Raw genomic sequence first — 12,242 nt, 5'->3', positions numbered from 1 at the left:
TAGGAGGAGGGGGAAATCTATAGAGTTCTGTCTACAAATAAATGCCCCCTAAATTACCAGTCCCCAGGGAACAGACACAGGCTGGGGCCCTGTTCACTTGTTGTCTCTAGAGCCGCCGCCGCCGCCTTAGTCCTTGTCCAGAAATGACAGTAACACCGTCCTTTCCTCCTGGGTAGCAGAGCAGAGGGGCAGCAGGTGTGTGCAGGAGGCATGCTGGGGAGCTGTGAAGGCCGCCGCCGCCGCCATCTCCTCCTGACAGGCAGCGTTTCCCAGGTCCTAGTAACTCCCGGGTACTTGTGTGACCTTCTAGGGAAAGGTGCCATGATCACCGAGTCCAGCCCTGCCCTCTGCTGTGAGTTAAGTGTGTGGCCCAGGTCAGCCCCTGAGACAGAGTTAGCACCCACGCTCTTGTTTAACCAGAGAGCTAACCAGACAACAAAAGGAAAATATAGTAGTGGGACAAGCTACACATCTTTTCAACAGCGACACACATGCCTTCCCTCTATAGGAAGGGAAAGCTCTTTCAGGGTGCTGGGGGCTGGAGTGTCCTCTTACCACGTGTATCTGACTTGTGTGTGGCCCAGAGAAGCATATGCTTTCTCAGATGTGATGTTCCCACCCCCAACATGTCCCTGATAAGTTTCAAGACTTTAAATAGCTAGAAACTGCTGGAACTCAAACTTCCATGCCTGGGTGACGCATTGGAGCATGCACTGAGCATGTGTGAGGTACCAGACTAAATGTCTGCACCAGGAGATAAAAAAAAAAAAGTCCAAAACAAAACAAACAGAAAACAAGTGATTGTGGGAAACCTAATTTTGTAGAATATAAAAAACATGACAATATGCTTACTATTTTAGAAAACAAATATAAATTCCATCACCTTTATAACACAATGCATGCGGTTTCCCCCAATCCCAGGTTACAGATGTTATCACAGACCTTTATATGAAGCCATTATTATACAGAGCCAAGAGCGTCACACCTGTAGCTCTCCCATTTGTCAGGCTGATTCTGAAACTTCTAACTCTTTCGTTGGATATTTCTAAGCTGTCCATTGATTTTTGCATCTTCAGTACAGCTGAAGACATCCTGGGCCTGCCTTGCTGGCTCCCTGAGTATGTAGGGTTCTCTGGAAAGCACACAGACACACGGCTTTCCCCACAGTCAGCAGCTATGAGCTGTCTGCTGAGGGACCAGCAGACAGCCGTGTGCAGGGCTGGTGACTTTGCTGTGAGCCCTGACTGCCTCGCTCTGCCTCTCCACAGTGTGTGACTCCTGACGAGGCCTGCACCTCTCTAGATGCCACCATGATCTGGGCCATGATGCAGCACAAGAAGACGTTCACCAAGCCCCTGGCTGTGATCCACCAAGCTGATTACAGAGGTAAGAATGGGGGCCCAGGGCCTGCTCTCGTAACGATCCCCAAAACCCACATGAGAAGGAGGGAGGTGACTCCTGCAAGGGTCCTCTGGCCTCCCTTTGCATGGTGTGACAGGTACGAACACACACATGTGCACAGACACACTGACTCATGGGTTTCCTCTGACTGTCACTTACATGGTATGACACATGTGCCTCCACACACAGAGATACACACGGTCATATAATTCTTCCAACCTTAACTTGTGATGTAACACATGTGCACACGTACACAAGCAAATAAGTTTTTTAAAAGTTCAGTTCTGTATATTGAAGTCCAGTTTTATTCAAAAAATAATTGAGGGCTGGTGAGCTCACTCAGCAGGTTCAAGCATTTGCCCTGAAGCCTGAAGACCTGAGTTTGATCCCAGAACTCACACGGTAGAAGGAGAAAACTGACTTCTCCAAGTTGTCCTCTGACCTCCATCCATGTGTGTTCCATGGTACACACATGCACCCACATGTGCACCCATTTATAATGAACGCATAAATGTAATTCAAAAAAATAAGTTAAAGGCCAGTCAATTGAGAAAAGAATTCTTTGCCCCCAAGAGATTTCTGATTCTGTCACTGTGGCTATTTGTAATTTAATTCATTTACAAGCTACTTCTTTAAAGAGTAAATCAAGGGGCCAGAGAAACAGCTCGGTGGAGGAGAGCCAGGCAGCGTGGGGAGAACACTGGGTGCAGAAGACAAAAGAATTAGAGTGTCGTAAAGGCTGGCTCTGCCATGTTCCTCTCCACTGTATTTTCAGCTGTGCTTTTGTGAGTCTGTGGCACGCTGGGACTTGCACACTATTCAGAGTCCAGGTTTCCATGCTCACTCACGGTTCTGCTGGCTGCAAGCGACCATAACACTTCATCAAGACCACAGATACCTTCGGGAGGGGTTATCGTCTGTGGACATACATCATCCGTTTAGGAATACTGGCAGAAAGAAAGTGGAGATTTACAAATGAGTTTTCAGAACTTTGTGGCTCCTCCTCCTGCCCAGGGCTCTCATTGCTTCATGTTATAAGAACACCCACCAAGCTGTGCTGAATAGGAGGAAAGGGGGGACGTGTCCTGAAACGTGTGGTGTCAGCACCAGGGAGGACAGGCAGGGCCAGACACCCAGCAGGGAACCCCAAGGACGGCAGGGAGAACCCCACAGCGCCAGGGGCATGAGCGAGCCGAGCCAGGATGTATCAGGCAGCTGAGGGGTGGGATCACATGTCCCATGGGTGATCTGAGTAGTTACAATCCTCTCTGTCTAGAAACAGCCTGCCACTCTCCAGAAGTCTTGCTGTCAAAGAGTGTCAAGCTGAGAAAAGGCTGGCGAGAGAGGGGGTGAGAGGGGATGTCAAGCCTCCAGGGTAAGGTAATCCACCGTTGGAATCATGGACCCTGTCCCACCATCCTGAAGGACAGAGAGAAGCCAACAAAAGCCAGTGAGCAGCTTGGACCCAGCTGCTGGGCATTAGAGGGGAGCCATGCTGGCTGGTGCTGACACCAGATCTGGGTTTAGGGTGCCCCTGGGATGGTACTTTGGGGCTAGGATTTGGCAGGACTAAGCAATGGGTAGTTCTGGAGCAGTCATGAGCTACCAGAGAAGAGGCCGGTGGGCGCTGCCAGTTCCTCGGTCAGGTGTGGTCTTTGTAAGAAGAACTGTACCATTCCAGGTGTCTCACCCCTTCAGAAAGGCAGGAGAGCATGGGTAGGCACTGGCTCATAACTCTGAGGTTGTGGGTACTGCTCTGGCACCCTCCATACCCAAATGGCTGTGGCCAGCACTCACGACCTCTGCGTTTCATGTTCTGCATCTAGAAAGGGGAGGTTGGAAGAGGGGACACACAGCCCCCTCCAGCCACAACCCTCAGCTGAGCTGCTGGGGGAACAGATTTCCGGTTCATTTCCTAACCCTCCCAGATTCAGAGTGTACATATCAGATGTTGATTGGTTTTTGTCTTGAACGTGGCTCACTTTACTCTTATGGGTTTGCTTCTCAGTCATCTGAAAGGTACAATAGGGAGTCTCCCTTAACTTGGGCTGCCCAAACACTGCTACCCTTGTGGTTGCGTTTGGGGGAGAGGAATATGAATAAATTAATTGTGTTGCAAAGAATTCATAGTTGGGCAACAGCTGACTGTGTTTTGTGCTATAAAAGTGTTAACAATCGCAGCAGCCACCTCACTGCCATCCCTCACCCTCACCCTATTTTGAGAACGCTCATTCAGCGGTAATTGAGCGCAGCAGCTGGTTGTGCCCATGCCAGACAGTACTTAGGCATTAATATTACAACACTATAACTTCCAGCAATTCTTTCATCCTTTTTTTTTAACTGCAGTGGTATTTTTCTAAGTAATTTCTCTAGTAAATTAGGTAATTACTTTTATTTAAACTCAAGAGTCATTATACTGAATATTCAGCGTTTTCTTTACATAAAAGTTCAAGAGGAAAGTGTTGTTTTTTTAGCCAGATATCAAAGCAATTTCATGAGATTCGCTAATTGAGGTGAGATTTTAGTGGAGAAGCAAGTGGGTGAAGAGTTTACTGCTCCGGTTTGTGGAACCAACTGGGGAGGTTGAGCTGTGGTGCCAGCTTCCTGGGGCCACATGCAAATTCACCTTCTTTGGCAGGAACAGGTGGGGTTTCTGCTTGACAATGACTCCCCTCACCTTCTGTGTTTGTTTTCTTTGGCTCTGAAATCATTTCTGTTCCGTGTAGATCACTGAAATCTGTTTCTCTCAGCCGCACAGCGCACTGGAGTATCTTTGGGAAAAGGCAGGTGATCATTGGCCCGGTAGTAGTGGTTCATTTAAATCCTAGTAACTGATGTTCTTTCTGCCAGTGGGAGATGAGGGATGCCCTGACCAGCAGCTTCACTGTCCAGGTCCCCTGCTCCTGTTGATGTCCTTGCCAGAGAGCCAACCACCTCTGGCCATTCAGTCCACCTTTCTTTTCGGCAGTTGGGTTTTCTGGGACCACAGGTGTAGTTAGAGAGTAGCAGCCACCACTGCCAGCAACCAGGAGATCTTTCAGGCAGTGTTTCTTCCTTCGTGGGCAGGGAACGTGGCCATCAAAGCTACATGAGTAATTCTAGGTTCTTCCCATGGGCCACCGTTTTCCATGGAACCTTCACGAGTGTGCCATGGCCATCTCTGACCTCTCAGTCCTTTGGAATCAGCGTTGGCTGATCATCATGCTACTGAAACCTTCAACAATAGGTGAAGATGCTAGGCTGTGAGACGCTGGAGACGGTGATGAGGATGCAGCATCCACGATGCATTTGTTTTGTGCAGGGCCCTCCCTGTGCTAAATGCTCAGGGTGTTATAATTTAGTTCTCACAGCAGCCTGTAGAGATGAGCTTTAACAGACCTGGCCACACACTGTATGTAGCAGGCCAGGGTTCAAATCCATCCCTTTGAATTGACATCTTTGACAAACACTCATCTGTAGCCTAATACCAGTTTTTAATAACTGCCAAGATTGTAGGGAGCTGTCTCCTCACCTCCACTCCCTCCCGGCCCGACCCCTCCTCATCCCGTGGCCCACTGTTATCAAGACAGTGCCCAAGTAATCTAAAGAATATGAGCTGAAAGTCAGATGAAGAAATTAAGGGGGAAAAAGAAAACACATTTCTTGACAGGGTTAAAATGTTAGGGTGTGTTTAAAAGAGCAAGCTCAGACGTTCTTTGACTTTATGACTTAAACACACACAAGCAGAAAACACGAATAGCTGATGCGTATTATGGTTTATGGCAAAACAATTAAAATAGTTGAGGTGGTGCCATCCTGCCGTCGTTTCTGAAATACTTCAGCGTATTGGCAGGTTTCCCAACTTGCCATGATTTATACTCGGCTTTTAATTCTTAGCAAGTCAAACTTTTGAAATTCTGGATTTTTCTCCACACTTAAAAATAAAAGCCCCTGTATATCATGAACACTCAGCAAATGTGGATTTCTCCCTTTTCCTCTTGGTCAAACTAGGGCTCCTTTAGCAGAGGAAGGGGTATTGGGAAACAGAGTTTCAAATGTCAGTTAGAAATTAATCTCAAAGAGGCGTGACTTTTTGGAACACATTTGGATTTTCCAGAACCAAAAATACTCTTAAAAAAAAAAAAAAGCTTGTCCTCAGGTTAAGGATGAGGGGAAAGAGCAGGAAAGAGCAGAATGCTGACTAACAGAATGAGGTGCTTGGTCCCCGAGGGAGCAGGGTGTAGAACTCTGATCAGTCCAGCTGCTTCACTTTGAAAACCTCTTGTTTGGAAGATTTTAAATGTGTGTAAAAATAGAATGAGCCCTCCAGGACCACACCACCCAGTTTTAGCGACTACATATTCATGGTGAATCTTGTTTGACCACTTCCTGTCCCTCATTTGTGTGGAAGGAAACCAAACAGTTCCATCCACCAATAATCCAGGAGATACCTCTGATATTTAAGAAACATCAAAAGATCTTGAGGAGAAGTCTGGGCGTGGTGGCCCAAGCCTTTAATCCCAGCACTTGGGAGGCAGAAGCAGGCATCCCTCTGTGAGTTCAAGGCCAGACAGGGCTATATAGTGAGACCAGTTCAGAAGGGGAAATAAAAAGATGGTGAGAAGCGTCCCAGTGCTTAGATGGTTTAGGAACACCACTCTGAGAGCAGTGTAAGTGTTGGGCTCTGGGAGAGAACCGGCAATAGAACACGAAATGATAGTTTGGGTTGTTTATTCTAAAAACATGTTTACTGAGTCCCTAATCTGAGGCCTTTTAGACCTTTATGGCACAATGTTTCTCACTCAGCATAGCGTCCGCCTAGGACGGGATAACTCTGATGTGGGTGCTCTAGAATAATTAGCATCATCCTTCATTTCTCCCCAGTAGATGCCGGGGTCCACCCCAACCTCGTTGTGACAACCCAGTATGATTCTAGAAGTCTCCATATTACCAAAGAGGTCCCCCCCTTCGGTGAGAAGCATTGCCTAGTGGCAGGGTGCGGATAAGTTGACAGACCAGTGCAAGGCATGTCATAAATACTGAAACGAGCCCAGAGAAAGGGTCGGAATCAGCGGAGTAAGGATAAGAAAAACAAACAAAACAAAACAAAACAAAAAATGCTCTTGAAAAGCCGCACAGAGTCGTCCCCACACCATCCCCACCCCATCCCCACCCCATCCCCACCCCATCTCCACCCCCCCACCCCCCACCCCCACTCCCATCCCCCACCCCCACCCCCATCCCCCCCCAGCGTGTGCCCATTTGATACTTTGTTTCTTTGTGGGCCTTCTCAGGCCTGCGGTGTTTACAAGAACTGAATTAAAATGGGATGCCAAAAGCTGTGGTCAGTTACTCATGCATAACCTACTGCTGGTCTGTGAAAGCTCTGCCTGACGATCTGAAGAGGGAGATTTTGGTTCTAGAGGTAAACCAAAATTTGTTCAGAGTGTATGAAAAGATTTGATCCAGAATGTTGATTATAGTGTATTCTTTCTGGAAAAAAAAAAAAAAATTCCACTAGGATTCCTTCCTAACAGTCTTTTCCCTAAGTAAATACGGCTGCTCTTTTCCTCTTAGCAGGCCGGTTCAGTTGGAGGGCTCTGGAAGAGATGAAGCTATTTTTGTTATACTTGGGGGTTATGGGGAGTTGGGGAACAAGAAATGTTAGAGAATAAATCCTGGCTCCTCAGCTTTGCGGTGTGGTTTGTCTCTGTGTGCATGGTCACAAAGAGACTTGCCATAAGGAAATGAGGCTTGGATGTTTCTGTTGAGCTCTCTGGGAGGGCCCTATTTGAGGTGAGAGGAGAGCATGAGATCACAACCTAAGTCCATTAAGAATTTTTAAACAGTACCATCCATCACCAAGGCCTTGCCGTAAAACCTAAATTCTCACACGTGAGGTCTCCCTCTGGGAGAATCATTCTTTTTAAACCACTTGGGATTCTGAGTGACAAAGTGTAACCGCAGTCGGAAGGCTGGATGGAGCTCTTCCCAGAAGTGTGTACACTTGGTGTGTAATGCACATGATGAGACCTTCAAATGCCTTTGCACTTGGTTCAGTGAATCAGACTGTTACTTCTTGAGAAGTGGGTGGATTTTGTGGTTAGAGACTCCCACTTCATAGAGTTCTTAGGGGTGTGAGGTAAGAGGCATACACTTTGTGTCTACCTTAATGTATTACACAAATCGACACATGTTCGTGTGATTACTGCTGCCGATAAGCTGATACCCGGGAAAGTGCATTTTAGGCACGCTGTCAACAGACTATGCTGCATCCCCAGCCAGAAAATGCATCTTTAGAAAAATGCATTTTATTATTTTATACGTGTGGCATTTCGCCATCATGTGTATCTGTGCACCACTTGCCTGTCTGGTGTCCTCAGAGACCAGAAGAAAGCATGTGATCCCTAAAACCAGAGTTGCAGATAATTGTGAGCCACCATGTAGGTGGTGGAAATCAAATCCAGAAGTGCTGGAAGAACAGCCAGGGCTCTTAACCCCTGAGCTATCCCTCTAGCTCCTAGAAAACGTATAGTTTAATGAGTGTGAGTTCTGCATACTAAGTTGTATCATTTTTTTAAGACCGTGTTCCAGCTTCATTTCTGTTGCTGTAATAAAATATCCAAACAAAAACAGTCACATTGAAGAAGAGGGGTTCACTTAGCTCTAATCCTAACTTAGTCTATTGCTGGGAAGAACTCAGTGCAGGAACTTCCAGTCAGATCACACCCTCCGTCAAGAGCAGAAGCGTGTGTGTGCCTGCCGTTTGCTTGCTGATGCTCAGCTCCATTTCTCCAGTCCTGTGCAAATGTAGGACCCTTGTCTTGGGAATAGTGCCTCCCACACTGGGCTGGGTCTTCCCACATCCATTAAGATAGCCCCTTACAGACATGCTTACAGACCACCCAGCAGACAGTCCCTCGGTGACTCTCTTCCCAGGCAGTAACAGTCAGAGCAAACTGTCACAGACAGGTTCTCATTCTGTGGGTCAAACTGGGCCCTGATGCCACTGTGTGCCCAAGCCAGCCTTGAACTCATGGCCATCCTGCTCCCACCTCCCAGGTGTTGGGATCATAGGGTTATATACTGTGCCTGGCTTCTGAATTAATTTTTAAAAATACCTTAATTTTCTTAGTAATTGTATTGATGTATATAACTTGAATGTATCCTCATCAAAGGACCGCCATGATGCTCAGAGCAGGGATCCGTACAGTTGTTGATTACTTCTTCAGAACTGAACTTGGTCCAATTGAGATGATTAACCCCAAGAATTTAGAATCCCATCTCCTCTCACGCTGTCAACCTTATTATTTATTTTTATTTTTGTAAAGGCCAACTTGCATTATTTTGGTCTACATTTCACAAGTTCTCTTTATGTTTTGCTATAAATTCAGAGACTAAGTGGGTCCTTCTTTTTGAATGACGATGAAGCTAAAACCAAGAGGCACTGAGCACAGACCACTTTTAAAATTCAAGAGAAAGGCGTCTGAACCAGGGGTTCTTCACGCTTTTTCTATAAAAAGCTGGAGAGATAGTGTATTTGGTTTGGGGACTGTCCAGCCGCTGTCTCAAGTGTCCGGTTCCACTGCTGCGGCAGGAAAATGGCTGTAGATCATACGGACTGTGTACAACCACGGAACACTGCTTATGGGGCGAACTTGAATTTTATGTAGTTTTCACCTCATGCAATATTCCTTTTGTGCTGTCTTAAACAAATCATTTCAAATTACAATTTCCCATCTCAGGCCACAGTGTCCTCACCCTAGTTGAAACTCCTCTCACTGTGGAGAGCAGGAAGTACTGTGCACAAGCAGTTACTACGTCAGAGTTTCCCTAGCTAAGGACAGGGACACCGCCACCCCACCCCCTGGAGCCCATGAATCAGGAGTCAGAAATTGTGGTTCAGCCCTTTCCCTATGCTTCCCAGATGTGATCTTGGGCTGGTCACAGGATATCAGAACCTCAGGCCACCCATTTGTAAAATAGTAATCGCAAATTCTTTTCCTGACTGCCTCAGAGGACTGGGGTTAGCATCCTCTAAAACCTTAGCTTGCGGCATTATAAGACCGTGAAGCATTACAGAAGCATTGACACACGTAAGTATTTGGTTGTCTTTATTTCTTGTTTCCTCCATTTTCAAAAGGGCGTCAGCATTTGAATCACCCCTCACCAGGCATTTCTGGAAGCCTGATTCTATGCCACAATGAGGCTTCCCCTAAAGGCAAGATGAGAAAAATGTTGGGACCCTCCACACCCCCTGCCACTCTAGCATGTTAGAATGTGACATGTGTAACAGAGAGGGGTGGGATGAGCAACCGCGGGAGAAGTCAGCCCTGAGGGAGAGAACCCGGGCCAGCAAAACAGAAATTAGCTTGTAAAGTGTGATGTGACCAGGACAGAGAGGAGCCAGTGGGGCAGTAAATAAGGAGGAGCCACCAGCACCTGGGAGGGACCTGGGAAGGGGAGCGAGGGGGAACTATACCTCATGCTAAACAGACTGGGTTTGTTCTTCTCTGTACACACGAAGGGTAGTCACTGGGGGACCCTGGAGAACTCACTTTGGGGGATGCTGCAGGAGAGAACATTTGGAGAGTGATGCCGAGAGGGAGAATCTGGCACGTAGACGAGTGGGGGAGAACTAAACGCTGTGCTTAAGGAGATAAGAAACGATGTTATGAAGCCGTAGATTTTTCCCCAAGACAGGGTCTCACTGTGTAGCTCTGGCTGTCCGGAAACCCTGGTCACTATGTAGACCAGACCAGACTTGTCCTCAAACCCACAGAGATCTGCCTGCCTCTGCCTTCCAAGGATTAAAGACTTGTACCACTGTGCCTGACTGAAAGCTGTAGATTCTTAAAAGAATATTTAAAAGGGAGAACAATGTTGGAATATACTGGAGAAGCGTGGTATTTGTATAAGTAACTATAAAGATGAATACATGCGCACTGTCAGATACAAAGACCTTACACTGAGGAGCTTGCCTTCAGCTTTCCTTCAAAGTGGAGAGCCTCTGTAATTGGCCATTAGCAAAATACAGTGGCTAAAGTTTCTGAGATGTGCTTTTGATGTGTTAAGAGGAACGCGGGCAGTGGTTTCACACACGGCTTATTAGTTCAGGGCTGGGGAGATGGCTCAGCAGTTAGGAGTTCTGACTGCTCTTCCAGAGGGCCAGAGTTCAGTTCCCAGCTCCCAAGGTAGGTGGCTCACAGCCACTCCAGCTCCAGGAGATCCAACACCCTCTTCTGGCCTCTAGTAGCACTCACACACACACACACACGCACACGCACACGCACACACGCACACACGCACACGCGCGCACACACACGCACACAGACACATAGACACAGGCACAGACACACACACACACACACACACACACACACACACACACACACACACGCACACGTATTTATTAACAGATAGAAAAGTGACCTGATGAGAGTCTGATGATCTCTTGTGTAAATGGAATGCATTGTGCTTTTGTTTCAGAAAATGTTCCAAACACTAAGGAGTCCAATCCAGTTCCTCCTCCTCCACGTAAGTCTTTGTGCAACTATTTCCAGACAATGCCTCTGGGCTTTTCTAAGAATGTGTTGGTTGTGGAAGACTTGCCAAGCTCAACTGATAAGGAGAGCCCTGGGCTCCTTCCCTCTGCCCTTCCTTCTTTCTCTTTCCTTTTCCTGGTCTCTGCCTTTGCCGTATTAAAATCCTAATTTGTTGACACACTGACACGTGTAGCCTGAGTGTGACGGCTACAACCTCACATTACCAAGTTAATTATCGTCGTGCTTTTTCCTGTTGTGCTGTGAGAGTGTTTGCGTCAAGTTCCCAAGGATGATTCCCGGCTCAGAGAAGTGCTGCACAGGAAACTTCACCGTGAGCTCAAGGTGGGGAGAGCCAGGAGAGCAAGCGAGAGAATTCAATTCAACACCACTGGTACAGAGCGATGAGTTAGGAGTCTCCTAGGCCACTGTCATTTTGTACATATTTAAGTGAGTTTCCATGGTTATCATTGGCACTGAAGCAGGGTCCTCCTTGGCTTCCAGCCGCCCACCCAAAGTTCTTTTAGATGCTGTGTGAGGATAATGTGTTGTTTTCATCCCTGGGACTCCTGGGGCTGGTGTCCAGTGCTGACCCCAAGACAAACACACAGCATTCTCTTCTTTTCTTTCTTTCTTCTTTCTTTCTTTCTTTCTTTCTTTCTTTCTTTCTTTCTTTCTTTCTTTCTTTCTTTCTTTCTTTCGTTCTCTCTCTCTCTCTCTCTTTCTCTCTCTCTCTCTCTCTCTCTCTCTCTCTCTCTCTGTTGTTGTTGGTTGGTTTTCTTTTCTTTTTGTTTTGTTTTTTCAAGACAGGGTTTCTCTATGTAGCCTTGGCTGTACTAGAACTCACTCTATATGGATCAGGCTGGCCTTAAACTCAGAGATCCACCTGCCTCCATGTCTGAGCACTGGATACAAGTCATTCTTTATAGTACTTTTATAGAAAGCCCCTTTCATGTCCTAAGTGGTTTATTTCCAGAAGATTATGGAATAGGAGTACCAAAAACCCAGAAACAGACACCATATAGACATTCTATCATACTCATTGGGCTGATTTTCATAAAAGACATTTCTCTATCTTTGGAATTTCAGAATGTTTTTACTAAAAAATTTATCATCAATCTATCTTTGCATTTGTAGGCATAAGAAAGCTCATTGCCTTTTTGCATCTGTCCGGTGGACTAGATTAAACACAGGGGATGGTCTGTCATTCTAACTTCTACCAGGCTCTTCCTGGTTTCTGGTTCCTTCCCAGGACTGCTCATCTGTTGTAATAACTCATCTTGTGTTACCTCTTATCTGTGATGGGTGGAGTCACCCTCA

At 46.7% G+C, this 12,242-nt stretch overlaps 1 protein-coding gene across 1 annotated transcript in view; it reads left to right on the top strand.

The window, feature by feature from the left end:
* Tgfbr3 (transforming growth factor beta receptor 3) overlaps nt 1–12,242 on the top strand; it is a 187,128-nt gene that overhangs the window by 158,497 nt on the left and 16,389 nt on the right. Inside the window, exons 14-15 of the mRNA XM_028867370.2 lie at nt 1,269–1,386; nt 10,870–10,917. Of these exons, the coding sequence (XP_028723203.1) occupies nt 1,269–1,386; nt 10,870–10,917 (166 nt within the window). The remainder of the gene's footprint in view (nt 1–1,268; nt 1,387–10,869; nt 10,918–12,242) is intronic.

This window comes from Peromyscus leucopus, chromosome 10 (genome assembly GCF_004664715.2).
Source record: "Peromyscus leucopus breed LL Stock chromosome 10, UCI_PerLeu_2.1, whole genome shotgun sequence".
Lineage (NCBI taxonomy): Eukaryota > Metazoa > Chordata > Mammalia > Rodentia > Cricetidae > Peromyscus > Peromyscus leucopus.
This window is presented reverse-complemented; position numbering and strand designations above follow the sequence as displayed.